The 19,302-nt window shown below is 39.3% G+C and overlaps 1 protein-coding gene across 2 annotated transcripts; it reads left to right on the forward strand.

The window, feature by feature from the left end:
• Positions 1 to 1,972: 1,972 nt before the first annotated feature.
• On the forward strand, positions 1,973 to 15,959 carry RB195_013969 (uncharacterized protein; the record flags this gene model as incomplete). Of its 2 annotated transcripts, XM_064204024.1 has the most annotated exons (11): positions 1,973 to 2,043; positions 3,198 to 3,306; positions 9,783 to 9,839; positions 10,506 to 10,643; positions 13,879 to 13,975; positions 14,057 to 14,205; positions 14,285 to 14,372; positions 14,431 to 14,496; positions 15,432 to 15,519; positions 15,642 to 15,771; positions 15,828 to 15,959. In XM_064204024.1, the coding sequence occupies 11 exons, from the start codon at positions 1,973 to 1,975 to the stop codon at positions 15,957 to 15,959; spliced, it is 1,125 nt and encodes a 374-aa protein (XP_064059905.1). The 2 variants fall into 2 exon arrangements, with proteins under 2 accessions (XP_064059905.1, XP_013300119.2); XM_013444665.2 differs by lacking the exons at positions 1,973 to 2,043; positions 3,198 to 3,306 and having other exon boundaries at positions 9,786 to 9,839.
• Positions 15,960 to 19,302: the final 3,343 nt, after the last annotated feature.

A 19,302-nucleotide genomic window follows, 5' to 3' on the forward strand; every position in this document is an offset into this window, starting at 1 on the left:
TTCACAAACAATGCTTCTTCATGCGAAAAAGTGTTTTTTCTCTGGTCAGTTACGCAATATTGTAAACCTAAAGCCGACGTCTATGAAAGGCTATAACTTTGTTCCTAGTGAAAAGAGGACTTCCCTCACGCAAACAACAGCGAATCAAATAGAACATTAATAACAAGATAAACACTTGTAAAACACCACAGATTCACAGAAACGACGACTCATAAGGGCTTAGTTCTTCTTGGTCTTCAGAAAAAACGAGAGGAAAAAAACGGAACGATTCTTCCTTTGAAACTATCTACAAAAGGATAAGACGAACGATATGAGAAAAGGTAGATACTCTAGGAGAGGTGAAGTTAGGAAAACAGCTTGAAAGCTTAGGACAAAAGTATTGTAGAAGAGTTTTGTGCACGAAACTTATCAAATGTATGAGATAAACTTTTCTAGAAGGCGCTCGCGGTCAATGCAGCGAACAACTGCGTTTCGCCGAGCGTGTCAAAGACCAACAAGTGGCGGAATCCTGACAGCCAAGTTCTAAACGTTCCCTTTTGTCTATCTCGAGCATCACAAACTTCCAAGCAGATCGCGGGGAGGACCTCTGTTGACCTTATTCATCGTGGGAATCTGCAACAGTCACATTTCCAACTGTGCGCTGCACTTTTGGGATCTTAATTACCCACACATTACCCACACACAATCGGGATGACATACGAGGAGCTCGCATTGTCACATGGTTGCAGAGCCTTTCTAAAGGGTGGATCAACACATAAAGGAAAAAAACAACTGCTGTGAAGCGCATGTTCAAAAAGGTTCGGAGCCACCACAATGGTATGGCGTCGTGTCAGTCATTTTGCCATCTCAACACTTTGTACGGGATGAAGCTGATATCAGAGCCATATCCGAAACCCAACCAAGATTTTTCCACCTTATTTTACTTTTCTGCTTCTTCTCCCATTTTATCTCTCTTTTCCTAACACTTCCAACTTAAGTTGTTTATTTTTCCTCATTATTATTCCTGTGGCCGCTTCAAAAAGGAGTTTGTGAGTGGACAGATGTGGAGAAAAATCAGAGAAAGTTTCGACTTTTTGAATTTTGGAAGTCTGATGGCAAAAGCACATGGCAAATGATTCTATAATTTAGAAATTTAGAGGAGTGTACGATGCAATCTATACTATTTTTTGCTTATTTAGTTCTGAAATACAAGGAAAGAAGTGCAGATGTAACTGGATAAGGAAGCTGGAAAATCTGCATTCCAAGGAACAGCAAAAAAGTCTTCGTAGTTTGACATGAATTCTAAGTGAACCCAAAATGGGTTCTATAAGACCGTTTCGTATTCGTCGGACGGTGTTTCCACGATTTTGGTCTCCACAAATTCACAAAGTGAAAGAATGTGAATGAAGGGATTTTTGCATAATAATACAATAATGTACAGTAATTTTATATTCTATAAAATCTACAGAGAGCCGCAACGGAGCGATTTTATCCACGGAAATACGAGGTTTGAGATCTATTCAAGGCATTAAAGAGTGTAGGATTTCCAGTATTCCCATTAGAATTGAAATAAAAAGTACGTCATATCTCCTTTAAAAAATTGACGCAAATATAAGAGGGAAGAAGGGAAAGCTGGGGGAAGAAGTTCTCGGGGAAGTGCGTTGCTGGTAACTTGGCGTTGAATGCGCACTGAAGGGTGCTGATGTGGAAACTTCTTGATCCGTAACACCTACCCTTAACCTGAAATGTTCCGTTTGCGAAGACAAATAGTTGGGCCAATTTCATCTTCTTCTGCGCAGAAAATCTATCGACAACAGGCAGTAAGCAGCCAGAAGAAAGAAAAAAATTTCTGCAGTGGTGCAAGGGTGCAAGTTAGAGGTGCAACTGCTTGAACACTACTGCAAAATGTCATAAAAGCTGTGAAACATGAACGCATTTTTGTTAGTTCCGGTCGAAAAACAATAGAAATAACTCTGGCTATCGCGGTCTCACGATGGCGGTGCAGCACTGCTTCAAATACTCACAACGAACTATAGACCTCGGGGTTTTCCGTTCTGTTCAAAGGTGAGTTTTGTTTGAACACTTGAGGAGCACTCAACAAAACGCGACGTAATTTGTAGCGCACAAGACAGATACTTCAAAAAAAAGAAATCTTTCGAACACTCAGTGGAATCAGCCTATTCCAAATAAACAATTAACCATTATCCTTCTGAAACCAAACAATTTGGCAAAAAAATTAGGAGAAAAACCTATTAACGAAAAGGTGAAGCCCACTACTTGTGAGCTTGCTTAGACCATTAACTGTGGAAAACAGCACTAACTAATAATAACTAACACTAATAATAACTGAATTGTTGGAGTATCTTTTCCGTCTTAACAAACTTAACATTGGTTCGAACATTGCAAGCATTAAAGGACAAGAAGAGGATTTGTAAGACGCCAAAAAGTAGGTTTCAAGACATGTTCGTCGTCATCGGAGTCATTAGGCAGTAGAAATTAATCGGATCCTAAGCGGACTAACTAACGGCGGACACATTATTTACTTTAATGTCGGATTAAAGCATAAAGGACAATGGATGAAGTACCTGCCGTTAAACAATCCGAACAATCTTGGAATGCGCCAACGCGTTCACTTCAAATCACCAGGGCTTGAGGTTCATGGACGTATGTTTGTCTATACGGTGACTCGAAGAAATTTGCCGAAGTATCAGTTTCACTGTTTTTGTCCTCAAAGACAAGCCTGGCATCAGCTCATCGAGTCCAGAGAGATGAACTTGGTCGATCTAATGTGATTTCAAACCAGCCAGCTACCATGTAATCGAACCTCTCACCAACACTCACCTTTAAATTGGCATGAATGCAATGTAGGTGAAGTAAGATAACAAACAAGATGAAAGATTATAGCAAAGAAAAGATGAAAACCCATAACTAGTTAAGATTTTAGTTCTTGAGACTCTTTTCTATTTCACCCCTAAAATTTGGACTACTCTCGGGTATAAGAAGTGCTCCGCTTGGTTTCGTTTTAGCAGCATTTTAATGTTGAACAGTTTCTCAGAAAGTTCAAATCGCATATTCTGGAACGCCCTTGAGAATATGTACTTCCAAAAAAAAGAATGAGTAGTGAATTTTTTTCTTACAGGTAGGAAAAGTTTGGGAAATACATCACTGTTAAGACTGTAGGATCTCTTTATCTCACTATTTCTCAGTCATTAGTTTAGGGATTCAACAATCTACTTGTTACAAGCAGTCCAGGAGTTTTCAACCTCTTCCATAAAATGGACCAACCAAGCTGAGGCATTTGGAATTGCAATATTTTGTAAATGTTGGGTAGAGTCCAGATGCCGCTGTTTGCTAGAGACCATATTTCTGGAGTGAATTTGGTGGAACACTTTGAGAAGCATCAGCCGGTCCTTTCTTCCTTTCTTAGCTGTCTTCAGCACACTTTTTGAATGAAGTATTTCTGCGTTTTTACCCAATTACGTCATCACGACAATAAAAGGCTCACCGTGGTTTGATTCCATGGTTTCTTTGAAATATTTTGCTGAGCAAAACACATTAACATGTCGACTGCGGTGCTGATTTTGACGTACCCCTCGTTACTCGAAAATGGTGCTTCCGGCGGTCTGCCTTCGATCATTGCACGACTGAGGGAAAGGGGACTATTATTTGTAGAAAAATGCGAACTTTGCCGAATTCCTCCACTAGAGCGATCTTCAATACAGAGGTTTACAGCACTATCATATTCATTTATTTATTTATTTATACTTATAATTATATTGAGATGTGGAGAGAGAAGCTTTTTCTCTTCGACTTTTCGCTGCAACTTTCATTCTCTTTTGAATAAGTATGGCACATATAATCGGAGATGATGTTAGATATGCGAATACGTTTAAAAAAAAGATGAAATTGCAGAGCTAAATGTGCAATTTTAGATTTAATGAAAACAGCGCGGACAAAAGTTTTGCAATTTTTCATTTCTTGCATTGTTTGCCTTACTTTTGCCTTCTCTTATTGCTCTTTTGTCATTTTCTAAACTATCCTTACAAAATTGTTTATTGTTTCTTCGTTTATTTCAGATATTAAATAAAACAAAATATTAAATATTATTATTAAAGATATTAGAAGAAAGATTCGGAAAAAGCTTTTCTAAGCGCGCGGGAAGTGATTACAGAACTTTCATCAGAGATTGAACGGAACATGATTGAACACTGTTAACCGGTGATTAGTCGAAGTTCATGTTCGAAAGTGAAGGACAGGCTTGTGATCTACGCCCAGCCAGCACTGGATCCAAAACTATGTATTAAATCCTGTATCCTGTTTTGACTGAAGCCTGCGGCCTCCAATGGAAAGGATGCACCTTTGGAAGTGCTACTCAGGTAATCCTGTTCCCCACAGCATTCAACGGAGGTTTTCTATCAAACTGTCCGAAAGCACATTAACATGCTGGCAAACACACAGAAACCAGTGGAAATTTAGCCAGATCTTTTGAAAATCGACAGGATAAATGCGGATTGCTACAAACTTTTCCAAGAATAATGTGTGTAAAGAGTCTAGCTAAATTAATCCACTTGGGATGTGCCATCACGTTCACTTCAATTCAGAATTGTTTGACGTTTACGAACGTGTAACTGGCCTGTATAATGACTTGCGGGGGCTAGCCGATGTGTCAAGTCAGTGTTTTTATCCTCCCAGATAAAGTACCAACTTATCGACAATGGAAGGATGAAAGGCTTTTCTGGACCTAAAGCGATTTCCAAACTCCGATCGATTGTGCAGACACAGCGGAACCTCTTACCAACTGCGCTACATCCGCCCACTCTCCGAGAATCATGCTATATAATAACGCGCTTAGTCCGTGTGTGTGTGTGTGTGTGTGTGTGTGTGTGTGTGTGTGTGTGTGTGTGTGTGTGTGTGTGTGTGTGTGTGTGTGTGTGTGTGTGTGTGTGTGTGTGTGTGTGTGTGTGTGTGTGTGTGTGTGTGTGTGTGTGTGTGTGTGTGTGTGTGTGTGTGTGTGTGTGTGTGTGTGTGTGTGTGTGTGTGTGTGTGTGTGTGTGTGTGTGTGTGTGTGTGTGTGTGTGTGTGTGTGTGTGTGTGTGTGTGTGTGTGTGTGTGTGTGTGTGTGTGTGTGTGTGTGTGTGTGTGTGTGTGTGTGTGTGTGTGTGTGTGTGTGTGTGTGTGTGTGTGTGTGTGTGTGTGTGTGTTTTTTTTTGTTTTTTTTTTTTTTTTTTTTTTGTTGTTTTTTTTGTTTTTTTTTTTTTTTTTTTTTTTTTTTTTTTTTTTTTTTTGTGTGTGTGTGTGTGTGTGTGTGTGTGTGTGTGTGTGTGTGTGTGTGTGTGTGTGTGTGTGTGTGTGTGTGTGTGTGTGTGTGTGTGTGTGTGTGTGTGTGTGTGTGTGTGTGTGTGTGTGTGTGTGTGTGTGTGTGTGTGTGTGTGTGTGTGTGTGTGTGTGTGTGTGTGTGTGTGTGTGTGTGTGTGTGTGTGTGTGTGTGTGTGTGTGTGTGTGTGTGTGTGTGTGTGTGTGTGTGTGTGTGTGTGTGTGTGTGTGTGTGTGTGTGTGTGTGTGTGTGTGTGTGTGTGTGTGTGTGTGTGTGTGTGTGTGTGTGTGTGAGGGCGAGGTTCGAAAAGAGGGCGCGACGGGACCCTGATTGGTGCGCCGGCGCTCGATAGCTATGGAATGGGTTGCAACGGATCCCGTTACGTTAGGCTGGTAAACTGGGGCCAGACAGCTACAAAATGGATGAGATGGGACCCGCATGTCGAAGTGGTGCTCAATAAATTCGTGTGCATGTCGCAAGAGGTAAATGGGACGTTCCAGCCGTTTCATAGCCGTCGCCACTGAGCGCCTTGTTTTTCACCTTTACAACTCCTTCGCCCGTCTAATTCCTTGCGCGTTTGCCACAAGTTGGTAACATGCCTTCCTCAGAAAGTGGAAACACGCGTGCAAATGGCTGCTTAAATAGTAGCGAAGAATTCACATGATCTGACGTAGAACGTTATCTTTATCAGTAGAATGATGTCTTTCACGTCATTTTGTGCTAAAACATCATTTTTTGATAACTCGGAAGAAACACGAGGAAAGCCCATATTTCGAGTAGTACTTTCAAATTGTGTCCACATTATATTGGTAACGGAGTGTTTGAAGCTGAAGTTTGGATATTCTCCACATGTGAGACTGACGCGTTTAGAAGGAAAACTAAGAAATCTTTCGCTTTTATTTATAATAAATAAGATTACGAAAGATTGTAAGAAGTAAACAAGCCTAATTTCACAAGGAAGGGCACTAATATTCATTTTCGTTGATCAGTGAAGGGGACGAAGCGAACACCACGGAAAGTCTAGAGTCCTGCTTTAGCCGGACGTTCAGACTGGTGCTATATAATAACAGGCTTATTCTGTGATGTGTGTGCGTCTGTGTATGTGTGTGTCTCAGTCAGGAAAATCCAAAAAAGAGAGGGAGACGGGTTCCAGTGCGTCGGATTTGTGCTTGCGAGCCCCAACGCAGTAGAATGGGCTTCTGTGTTTTTGCATATCTATTTCCCAGCATGTCTCCCTGATGCTGCTAACATCCTTTCTTCAAAAAGAGGAAACACACGTGCGAGAGGCTGCTTAAACACAACACATAGTAGCCAACAGTTTACGCGATCTGACTCAGAACGTCATTTTCATCACCACGATAGTGATATTCACGTCATTTCATGTAAGCACATCACTCTTTGCTAATAGTTGAGAGCGAAGGAAACTCACACTTCGAATAATGTTTCCAAATTGAGGAGGTTTGAAAGGAACATAGATGTAAAATCAAGTTTGATTGTTCTCCAAATATGGAACTGAGCGTTTAGGGAAAAACATTTATGCTTAAATTTTTGAGCAAAAAAATTGAAGAAAGCGTTGATAGAAAAAGAACAACTGCAATTTTACAGAAAAAAAAATGTCGGCACTGTTATTTCTTCTTCATCGCTGCAGGCGAGCGAAGCGAACACCAGAAAAAGTCTCTAGTCGGTTTTAGCCGGTTTTTCAGGCTGGTATTAATATTAAATCTTGCGTAGTTTTCTTTGATCGACCACGTCCGGATACTAACTTCACGATAAATTTCTATTTCTCAACACGTTGACTAATTCCAGTAACAGTGAACATGGGTGGCCATTACAATGCGACAACATCCTATTTTTTTTTCTTTGCAGTTAGTTGCCTTTTCTTAGAGAAACTTTCTGCTTTCTAGCTATATCTGAAAAGAAGAAGATTGTTGAAAAACTGTACAAGATTTAAAAGGAGAAAAAATATAGTTCTGTGTATTTTATTCCCAAAATTTATTCGACTATTTTGCACAGATTCGGATTTTCACGTTAATTCCGCTTACACATACTGGATGCCACAAAAAGAAAATGAAAAACCAGAGCAAAAGTTGAAGAGAAAAAATTACTAAATTTTAGTTGGTCATTGTACTCATATTATTAGGTTATTCGGAAAGTCTATGACCAATTGCTTCAGAATTACCATAGCTGAGTAAGTTTAGTTAAGTGAAAGTTAAGATTCAACATAATATTCAAGGCGGACATCATTAACCATCGACTATCTGCTGTGCTAATCACTGATGCCTCTTGCCAAGAATTTAGGGGCTGCAACACGGAAAACGCGTCAACCTCCGGTTTGAGAACGTCGTATTTGTTGAACTTTCTCCCGTGTAGGTGATGCTTTAGCGGCCGCAGTAAATGATATTCCAACGGCGCAAGTTCCGGCGAATGTGACCCAAAACAGACTGTTTGCTTTCCTCGCATTATTCCGGCAAACTTTTGAAGCCGATTGGCTGCGGTGATAGTGATACTGTCTTACATGTAGGAGTTAGCTCATAGAGAATAGGCTCTTTCGCGTCAGGCGGGCGGAAAGGAAATGTTTGCACTAGGGTGCCTGTCTGGATCTGTCTTCGGCTGTGTTGGCGGCTCTGCGCGGCATGGGAACCATATTCCGCGTCGCTGTCGAAGAGAATTCGACTGCTATCACCGAATGCCAGATTTTCGAGACGCGATATGATTGGAAACAAGCGATTCACAGAAGATAGCATACGAAATAATGTAGTCTAACCGACGTCAGTAGATTATACATCGGGTGACCTATCGTGCCTGGACTTTTCAACTGCCGGAGTCATGGAGGTGAGCGTCGATGGTAGGGCTGGAACAGTCAAACGCTAACTAACAGCTAACTCTCGTAGTGTTCTCTTTTCTGCGTTGACTTTAATAGCCTCCAACAATTTGTCATTGTCGCTGCGTTCCTTGTTTTGAAGCAGATATATCTCGCCACAAGGAGATAGAACCAGGTTGACTGTAAAACAGGTGCGTAACAGTTTCCGTTTTACAAGCCGTTGATGTTTGCGGTGGCTCTGTTCTCTGCGTTGGGTCCTTGGCAGCACTCGTACTAGCAGAACTGTAGTGGTTGTTGTTCACTTGTGATGTTTTGCAAATCACTGAAGCGCACACGCTCACCCTAATATACCCACATATATCGAAAAAAGCTTCGAAAACATTTTGCAAGGTTCTCGGTTTTGCCAGAACATTCCAATCAGTTCTGAAAAACTCAGTATTTTTGAAGTTTGCTGCAAGAAAACAAACCTATATATATATATATATATATATATATATATATATATATTTCGCTTGTGGTTCTGTTTTTCTCGGAATTCAAGAGTTGTATTCACTCTCATTTGACTGTAGTTGGAAATGAAGTGCTTCTTCCGCGAGTGTTTGCTTCCAAACAGTACATAGTTTCCTATGAAGCTATATGGTGCTCCAGGTGTTGTAACTCTCTTCAATTGCAAAACTAGTAGTAGGACTTGAAATTTTTTCAAAATCGTCTAAACTGTTATCTACTCTTTTGTTTACATACCGAAAGGTATGTCAAAAAATGAAAAACTGTCAGAATTAAAAAAGGATTACTGCCTGATTTCTTAGAAGAGGAAAAAGAAGTTCTAACCGCGACTTTGTGCAAGTATTTGTCGTCGGGATAATTCAATTTTTGCCTTTAATGAGCATAGCTGTAATCTTAACCACTTGCTATACAAACAAAGGTGTAGAAGTGCTAAATGGCTGAGCTTGAGAGTACTTAAGGTTGGGATGTTGAGAGAAGTAATGGAATATGTAATATTTTTGAATTAAGAAAAACATCATGTGAAAGCGTGTGTTAGATAACGTCATTTGTTCGGTAATGTTAAAATTATAGATGTCTATACTATACTATATAACACATCCATACTATATAACACTTTTTGCTTTTTTGACCTTCTCGTCAAATGTCATCAAATAAATGATCATTGCCGTGAACTTTGAAAGAAAACAGACAAGATTAAATGCGATGCTTGCTGACGACATTTCGCAGATAGTAACCAAACATGAACCCCAATTTACTCCTTTTTTGTAAAAAAATTGTGTGTTCATCATTATTGATGGTGAGTAGCATACTTGCTACTACGTACGATGGGTACAAAAAAATCTGTTTATTGTCATTCTGAGTTACACCTATTAAAATAAAACAAGACTGCATTGCTAAGTAGTTACTAACTAAATAACTTTTACTCTTAGTTTCTGGTGAGTTGCTAATGTGTTCCATTTTTCATAAACAACTGTTTTCTGTTAAAACAAAAACAACAAACAAACAAAAACACAAAGAACTATGTAAAGCTATACTCAGCGTAGTTACTATCAGTTTCAGGCCGTTAACGCGAATTGTAGGTGATGTCTGAAATTAAACATTCAAGATTTCAATATGGAAATTTTCGGGCTTCTTGTACTGTTGAGCTCTTTTTGTTCGTTTCAGCCAATGACAACAGCTTCGTTTACGAAATTTGTACGCACGATGGAAGGACAGTATCAGGTTTGTGACGTTTCAGCTATGCGAGCGATTTTTTTTTGTTTAAAAGCAAATCTTTCGGTTGAGGCAGAGCTTCTACTCCTTAGATGTGCAGCTCATAGTGAGAAAACTGAGTTCCTTTCGTTTCCTGACAGGATTTCCTCCTGTCAAAAAACAGAAGACAATAAACTTATCTAGGTGTTATCAATTAAACTACCTTGAAGTTGTTAGAGGAATTCTATGAAGGGAAAGTGAAGGAAATATCTTCCTCTTCTAGGACAATTCTTAATAACAGCATATTTCGAGATTTTTGATGTCTGCACGAAGACCGACGAGATACAGTCCACAAAACGAGTAGAAATGCGCCCAATCCTTCCACCACGCACAAATATGAACAGAATACAGGAAGAAACTGTGTATGGTACTGCGTTCGCTTGTGCGGATTGAGCAGTTTCTGGCACTTATTTTAATTATACTAGTTGGGTTGCGGATTGGCGGACGACTGAGTTGCCCGTGTTCTATCAAGTAATAAGTTACATCGATGGAGAGACGGGTTCACACAGAGCTGTTTAACAAGTCTTTTTCTAGATACGTGCACGTGCAAAGAAAATTCTGCAACACTCCGCCTTTAATTTAAGAGACATGATTGGTGTAAATACAGCTGCATTTGTTCAACATAACCACTTCTAGGTCTCCTTGGGTCATACATTAGCAAAGGAATCTTCCGAAGACAACGTTTCGAGAATGCTTCCACTGAAGGATCCAATTATCATATTAAACAGGGAGAAGAAGAAAACTAACCATTACAATCCAAATATGAAGAATAAGGTAGTTACATCTTAAGGCATTCAAATTGGAATTTGTTTTGACCCGATTAAATTTTTCTTTCAGGTGAGCTTTTTTTTGAACAGGTTGCAGTGAAGCAGCAAGTTTTAAATTTAATTTTTAACTGATCCTTGAACTTTCTTGCTAGAGCAAACACCACTTATAGTACTATGAAAACAAAACGAAGCAGGGTCCAGTTGCGTAACAGACTGCTCTCTAAGGGAGACGGTGGGGAAAGCGGTTGGAATCGAATGGGACCATCGCGAACTGCAGTGTCCTCTATTTCGTTTTGACCCTATTATAAAACGACACAATAGCCTACATGGAAAAAAATTGTTTATCACAGACGCAAAATGGGCTTATAGAAAATGTGTGCAAAACAATAATCTTACCTTAATTTTTTTGTGATAGTGTGCCTGCGAGGTTTTTAGATGAAACCTTTTATTTGCCCGACGTTTTGGCTTTTTCGCCGTCTTCAGAGGCCTAAGTAGAGGATGACTGAAGCAATGCTACGTTTATCCCGTCAAGTGCCACACTAGCCTGGGTCAGTGTTTCGATAATCGTTCAAGGTAGTGAAAACAGATACCCATCTGTACTTGTCCACGCACTTTTCACTCAGTGTATTAGAAAATGAGTATTGTTGCGTAGATTACCAGCGACGATATAGATGATTTGATCTACACAAGGAATATCAGGCGGTCATGGGTCACAGAGCGGTAACGAATGAGTCGCAAGAACTCATTCGTTATCGACAAACATTCATTCCTATTATTCATTCAAGGGTTTCGTTTAAGAATCCAAAACGTCTCCAACGTCTTCCTTGCCGATATTTCTGTTTCGTGAGCCAGTATAACGCATTTCACATCGTAATCGTTCCCGTTGTGGGCCTCATGTCTGTGTCTTCCTAGTGGTGTTATCAAACTTTTTCGTCGTTTTCCTGTCATGTGTTCATTAATCCTCACTCTGACATTCCTATCGGTCTCCCCAATGTAAGTTGCATTTTCACATCAAGCACTCGATCTCATGTATTACCTCCATTTGTTCGCAGTCGCCTGTTTTTCCGTAAGGACAAATAACACATCTTTCACAGATGCAGTATCTATCATGTAATCTGTTTCTAACAAGCTGGCTATTTACCAAGATCACGTCATCTTGTAATTGTGCTTGGATAATGCTGCGCTGAACAGCGACACTGACACTGTCAGAGATAAAAAGAAGACAAAGAGAAACTTTGCTTGCGTGCGGAGCATTGCTATTTACAGTAGGGGTTCTTCGGTAATCCGGACGTACTGTATAGCCATTACCACATGCGATTTTTGAGGCTAGTCTTCGTGATTCGTATCTCAAGCACACTATCACAAAACAAAGACGGAATATGCCGAGGTTTCAAGACAGGAGAACATTCGAATCCTCCTTTATGTTTTTTTTTCTTGTCATTATATTTTTATTTTCATCAAAGTGGGTAGAATTATGCTGACTGAAAGGGTAAATAAATAACTTTATGTAACGAGAAAGGAGTTAGAAATAATTCCTAGATCGTTGCTTGGAAAAACGTCGAGAAACAGTTTAATAAGAAACCTTCTTGGTTTGTACGCAACAAGGTCAATAGGTCTCGTTGTTGGAGTTTCATGAATTTTTTCTAACGTTGGCACTTTGGCGTTTTTTTTTACAATAACTTCCGAAAGTCTGGAAAAATTTGCATATGAAAATTCAAAGCGAGTGATTCCGGGAAGTTGAACTCTGGCTGTGAGGATTAGCATTAAAAAAGGAGGGAACTGGGTTGTACCACATTACATTGTGTCAAAAGTCGTCCTAGCTTGATTTTGCCATCCAACATTCTCTTCTAGGATTTAAGATGTGGAGTAAGAAAGGAAGTAGGAAGTAGTAGAACGGTAATCTCATCAGAACGTGATCAAAGTGATCCTTTAAAAATTGACTAAATTATGTAGTGCCAAAAAGGTCTATTCGAACGAGTTTCGATGCCCATCGCTACCAACTTGGGAAAAACAAACGCTAATAAGAGAGGACAAATCTGTGTTTTTCAGAACGAACAGAGAACAGGTTTGCAAATCTACTTGAGATCACTGAGATAGGAAACGGTAGCGCTCAAATTATCTCATGCTCAACACAACTTTGTTCAGCATTATCGGTATCCCCTAAAAATCATAAAGTACAGCTGCACAGCTATTAAACCAGATGTTTGACAATTTAATAGAATGATACAGATATAGGATGCATTACAGTTAAGATCAAGACGAAGGGTTCATCGAAAGCTGGCTTTTTTCCCTGCTCTGTTCCCTGAAGAGCTGTTTCTTTGGTGAAAATTGAATTTGTGAAAACAGGACAGTCAATGATTTAAGAAAATCCATTCAGCAACACAATTTCGATCTCCTCCGTATTTGGCAAAAGTGGTGATTTTTGATAGGAGAACCTGCAACAAAAGGACAACGGAGCTCTACCAAAGCTTTTTTCTATTTTTGTTAGCTGTAATTGCAATTAATTTTAATTTTGCATCAATTTTTTTCCAAGTACTGCCAATGGCATTCTTTAGTGGTTGTTGGTTTTCATGACTGCAGTAACAACTCAAATTTTCAACTCACACTCACTGAACCGTTCCTTTTTTTCAATGTTGTTCATCTTCAAAATTAAGCCTTGTAGAAGAACTCTTTCACTTCGACATCGTCAGCACAAGAACGTTTTTATTTTTTCTCTTTCCTCATTCATTAGAAGAGGCAATGTAAAATAATAGACTTCAATTTGGTAAGATAAGAATAGACATGTTTTCGCCGACGTAGAAATTTCCTCTATCCTCATCGAAAAGGTTCAGTTCTACTCCCTAGTCTTTCTCTTCTTCTACAAAACCGCTACTGCGATGATCTTCATCCTGTGTTGTTATAATTTCTCAAAGCAATCAAATCGATTAGTGGCCTTGTCACTTTAACGTTACCTTCTCGGACTCATTAGATAACTCATAATGATGACTGATTCCCAAATTCCAGCTCTGTCTGAAGGACCACATCCCTGTTTAGTTGTTACACCCACGTTAGTGGCAAAATTGTTAAAGTGAGCAGAGTTTGAAAGCAAATGAAACAATCCTACTCACATTTCTCATTACCATCTTTTTTTACCGTAAAAACATAGCACGACTTCTGTCTTTTAATTTGCATTTTTCCTGTTTCTTCATGTATTTTTCAAGGATCACAATTGTTTTCACAAATCAACTCAAAATTTCTTGCAGACCCTGTCGTTAATATGTAACTACGTTCGATGCCATCCTATAGGAACCCACTGTTCATCCACAATTCGACCGTTAGGACACTGTTGCGACGTTTGCGGTAAGCGCATGCGCATAAATAACGAACTTTCTTGGAAAATGTAAAATCTGATTGTTTGTATTTTTATTCATGTATTCAAAGGAGGTGTGATGAGTTTTTCTTCGAATACGTTCACTGCTGAGGATATTGCGGACTTAATCCAGGAAATTATTAAAGAGGACAATCTTCTCGATCTTGTGCAGTATTCCATCGATCGCATCGATGATAATGACATAATCCCTCGATATCAGGTACTATGTTTTCAAACTAACATTGCATATGTAAAGTATAGTAAAGACCGCAACTCCATTTGGATTCATCATAATTTAGGTGACTGTGCTTCCTGTAAAAAAGTACGATGATATTGTGTTTCGAGTGTTAATCATGGAACTTCACAACAAGCTAAGCGGTCGTAAACGTCAGTGACCAGCAAGCATTCGCAAATTTTCAGCAATTCCAATCTCTTCTTATTTTAGGCACGATGATGGACTACTTTAGTGTCGAGTATGAATGGAGTGCTCTTGATCATTCGTACGCTCAAAGTATGTGCGAATTAAGTTACTAAACGATTCAGAAGACATTAATGCGGTTCCCCTTACTGTTTTTGCTTCAAGTAATTGAAATCGCAGTTGATTAACGATTCCCGCACTGCTAATCAGTTTCTTTTTGCAATTTCCAGAATTCTCGTTTCTGAAAGAAAATGAATTAAGATTATTTGAAAATGCCACTCGATAAAACGTGCCTCAAAAGGTGATGATATTTTGTGAAGAAGAATATGTAGTGTAAAAAGCACACGAAAAGAATATTATATATTATTTTGATTATATTCAACTAGTTAGTGCAGAAAGAAACAAAACGAATGTAGATTTTCGGGAGTTTTAAGTCGTGAGAAAAGAAGGCTACAATGATGAGCTGTCGGCCCCGAGTTCTAAAAGTTGTGATACCCACGTCTTTTTCTGGGCTGCTGCTCGTGAACTACGGTACCATTCGTGTCTATTCGCGATCAACGCGGTCAACTCCATTTTACGCCATTTTCGAATTTTCAATCTCCTTTATATTATATTAGAAAAACTATTACTATTATTATTATTATTATTATTATCATTATTATTATTATTATTATTATTATTATTATTATTATTATTATTATTATTATTATTATTACTATTATTATTATTATTATTATTATTATCAGAAAAAGAAGATTAGGCAGTAGGATCTATCGCAACATACCTATTCGACATACTGTAGCCCTCAGATCTTTGAAATACTTCCGTTGAGCAAAGTGAGCGACCTTAAGAGTCAATCAATAGGCCTTTCATTGCTTTCGAAGGACTCCAAACTTTGCATTTCTTATGTTCTCGTCTCAGTTTATCATGTCTCATTAGAATTTCAGCAGAAATTACTTTCAGGATGTCCCTTAAATTTGATGTAGGCGTTGGATTATGGGAAGTTCTGTCAGTACTAATGTTTTTAGCATCGAAGATAGCTGGACTCGTCACATTCTGCATTCTGGTTTTGGCAGTAGCAGCGGTATTTTGGAGAAACAATATGGAAACGGATGGGTACCTATAATCATTATGCGATAACGATGATACAAAAGAAGGATCCGCTACTATTAATCATAAAGAAGCTGGAACTTTATATAAACTTGTAACTGAGACATTAATAACGCATGCATTTGCAGTTTCACACTTCGTGGATTCCTTTTCGCTAATGCATCATCCCCGTTTCGAGTTGTGTGGCATCAAGGCAAGGAAGACGACGAAGACGTTGTGCAACTAGTAAACTCTGGCGAAGACATTACGCCTGAAGAGGTATACTAATTGTCAAAAATCTTTGTAGATCGGCTGAATAATTCACTTAAATTAAGGAGGACGCATACATCCCTTCACTCGAAGTTCTCACTCCGGTTCCAATGGTGTTTCAGCATCAGGCGGTTCCTCTACCAAATAAAAACGTGTCTGAAGGTCTTTCTGTGATAGAGCTGGAAATGATTGAATAGTGACGAGTTTGCCTCTGGGCACAGAGATTTCCTTCTTTCCCAAACGAATCAAACCGTAATACGTAACGACCGCTTCACTTTTCCAGAAATCTTTTTCCATCAGCTACTTTGGGTTTTTTTACGTTGCACTCTACCAAACCCTTCAAATTTCTTTTTCACTTGCTCAGGATGCGAATAAAAATTTTCCTTTCATAGGTTGAAGATTACCACTTGCTGTATGTTTGTAAAAATTGTGGAGTGAATTTTTCTTCATACATTTTGGTAACATTAATAAAACCTGGAATAAAATCGTCAGAAAAAGTAATGTCTAGAAAATATATAATGGTGAGATGAAAATAAACGACTAAAGATTTCAATTTATTGCACTTTTCCCACATTTTCCTGTTTCTTTTGTGTTTCCATAGTAGTGCCGATCCGGGTGCTGTTTTGGAAGTGTCATATAATGCCTAAGTAGGAAGTCTGATTAGTCGAACACTTCTGTACACTCATTCACTTTTTCTTAAAAGAAATGCGGTTGTACGGACTTACAACGGACAACTTTAAAAAATCTTTAGTTAACGATAGTTTAGTTAACAAAATTTAAAATAAAACTTCCAACCTGTCCCTATCATCGAAGGAGTAATCACTTACACTGTTTTGCAAATTTGGAAGTAAACATTCATGTACAGTATACATAAAGTTTATTTACGTCCACTAACATATGGAGAAACTAACTTCCCTTATCAAAGCCAACCTACCCATGGCTACTTAAGTTTGGACAATAGTGAAAAGATAGAGTGCTCGCCTATCAGCTGCATGACAAAGGCATCTCACCGGTGAAGAGTTTTGCATCATCATGGAGTATTTTCGTGACACACACCCACACACACACGGTGTTAATCCAGATACTCACTGTTACTGCTGTACCTGAGAAAGTTTCGTACTGTGAAACGAAGTCGCGTGATCTCCCCCGGTAACATGTCTGAAGACTCCGTTTTCGAGAAATCGGAGATTTTAACGTCCAACAACGGGTGGTGATTCTCACTGATTCTTATACGGATGGAAATTCTCACTTGTTATTGCAGAACATCTGCAGCTTTAATCAAGGCTCATCTGTGAATTTGTTTGCAAATAAATAGCACAGTTTTTTCTTTCAAGTGTTTTAGCATTCAATTTCAAATCAAGACAGTAAGAACGTGAGAAGTTGTATTGATCGTCAAGTGGCACCTAACTTTTAACCGAATTGTTAGCTCACCACCAATTTCAACAATTTCAATAAAGAACCATTTATTATGTTGCTATTATTCATTATGTTAGGGGCGGGTGTAGCGCTGTCGGTAAGCGGTTCCGCTGTCTATACCATTGGTTAGAGGTTTGAATCCGCTCTAGTGGTCACCAAGCCCTTCACCCCTGGGCCGATAAATTGGGTGCAGACTTGTCTGGAGGATTAAAACACTGACTTGACACATCGGCTAGTCCCCACAAGTCACTGTATAGATCAGTTACACGTTCGTGAAGCTCAGATTCTGAATTGCAGTGAACGCGGTGGCGCATTCCAAGCAGATTGATTAACACTTTAACGCCAGACACTTAAACCTTTATCCTTTATTTGTTATGTAGATATTTCTCTAATATCGTTCAAAAAGCCATCACGATAGCATGCAGCAATAGGTTTCCATAAAATGCAATAGGTACATATCAATTAAATCTTCTTTCCGGCAGATACGTCTCGGAATTTCTTAATACAGAGTTGTACGAAATTCTCCCAGATTTTCTCCCAAAGCTCGACTCCGTACAACTGAAAGATGGGTTTTATTCGAAGTAAACTGATTCAAAGGCTTATTTCTTCTAATTCAAAGATATTTTCGAGCTTACAGCTTGACGTCCGTTTGGTTCAGTGGACAGTTGGCAAAAGTAATTGCATATCCCTGCTAAAGACAACAAATTCAAGGTGTTCCCAGGGGAGAAACAATTATGATTTTCTACTAAATGCAACCATTCGAGGATATAATTAGAGGATACTCGAATGAAATTGTTGAAAATAAAGTACACTCCCTTCTTTTTCACATGTAGAATCACCGTACAGTATTTCAAAGATGTATCTCGTCCCGGCAACAACTTGTGATGCAGCTTTCACAACCTCAAGTACACAAGCTCATATCTAAACTTTCATTTGGATAAATAACTCACGGTCAAAGTTTTATTGGAACCATAAGGTGCTGTCCGTCGTTCAGATTTTCATTAACGGTATTCACAACTTTACGCTTTTTCCTTAATTTTTTTCTTAACTAAATTCGACGCACATCTTGAAGGACTTCGTGGAGAAATCTGATCATCTTCCAAGTCTTCTTGGGATGCGCTTATTATGCAAATACGGAGATAGATATGAAGTCCAATTGCTTACGGCTCTGGTCCAACGGTTGCCGCTAAAACACATCCCGTGTCCGGCCCACCTATCTTTACTGTCCTTGCCATATGCGGCGGCTGATCACCTTTTTGATTTGCAGAAGGCGGGATACTCCTAGCATCACCCTTTCAGTTGCGTGTTTTAATACGCTGATTGCATCTTCCTCTTGCTTGCAACACGCCCAGGTTTCTGAAGCTTGGGTCAAAGTAAGATACCCCCTTCCCAGTTTGGAGGGCAGGTTGTTCATCACGTTGATTTCCCGACCTGGATATACAAGGTTGTAGCATTCGGATATATTCGTTCCGTTAAGCATGAATGGGGGATCAAAAACAAACCCGTTCCTCATAAATATGTCTTGTTCAAGTTCAGCTGGAGACCGATCTTTTCACACTTTTCATCGAATTCGACTAGCATTCGTTGCGCCTAACTGATGCTTGATGTTATCAGAACGATGTCGTCACAGAAACGAAGATGGTGTAAACTCCGGCCGCATCGTCGTTCTCTCATCCCAACCCCCGTTCTCGACAGAGGCACTGAATGTTTTGGGAGGGATGATGTCACCTTGACGAGTCCCCTTCTTCACGTCGATTGTGACATTATTTTAGATTGAGGAAATGTTGGTCGTGAATTTGCTATACAACTCATGAAGTATCTTTAGGTTCTGAGTAGACAAGCATTGATTGTCCAAGACTTTTATGACTGCTCTGTCTCAATCGAGTCGAAGAGTTTTTTTAAGTCGATAAAGGTGAGACATTACGGCATTTTGTACTCCAGTTATACCCAGGGTCAAGCGAGCGTATGTTGAGAATTTCTCAACAGGTGGTCGTAAGAGGGGTGTCGGATCAGGGGGGGGGGGGGGGGATCGTAAGAGGGGGTCGGAAAATTGAGAAAAAATTTAAGTAGGAGTCGGAAAATCAGAAAAGAGCAAAGAGGAAAGGAAGACGGGGTTGTCGTTCT

The sequence above is a fragment of the Necator americanus genome, chromosome V (assembly GCF_031761385.1).
Source record: "Necator americanus strain Aroian chromosome V, whole genome shotgun sequence".
In the NCBI taxonomy this organism is placed as follows: domain Eukaryota; kingdom Metazoa; phylum Nematoda; class Chromadorea; order Rhabditida; family Ancylostomatidae; genus Necator; species Necator americanus.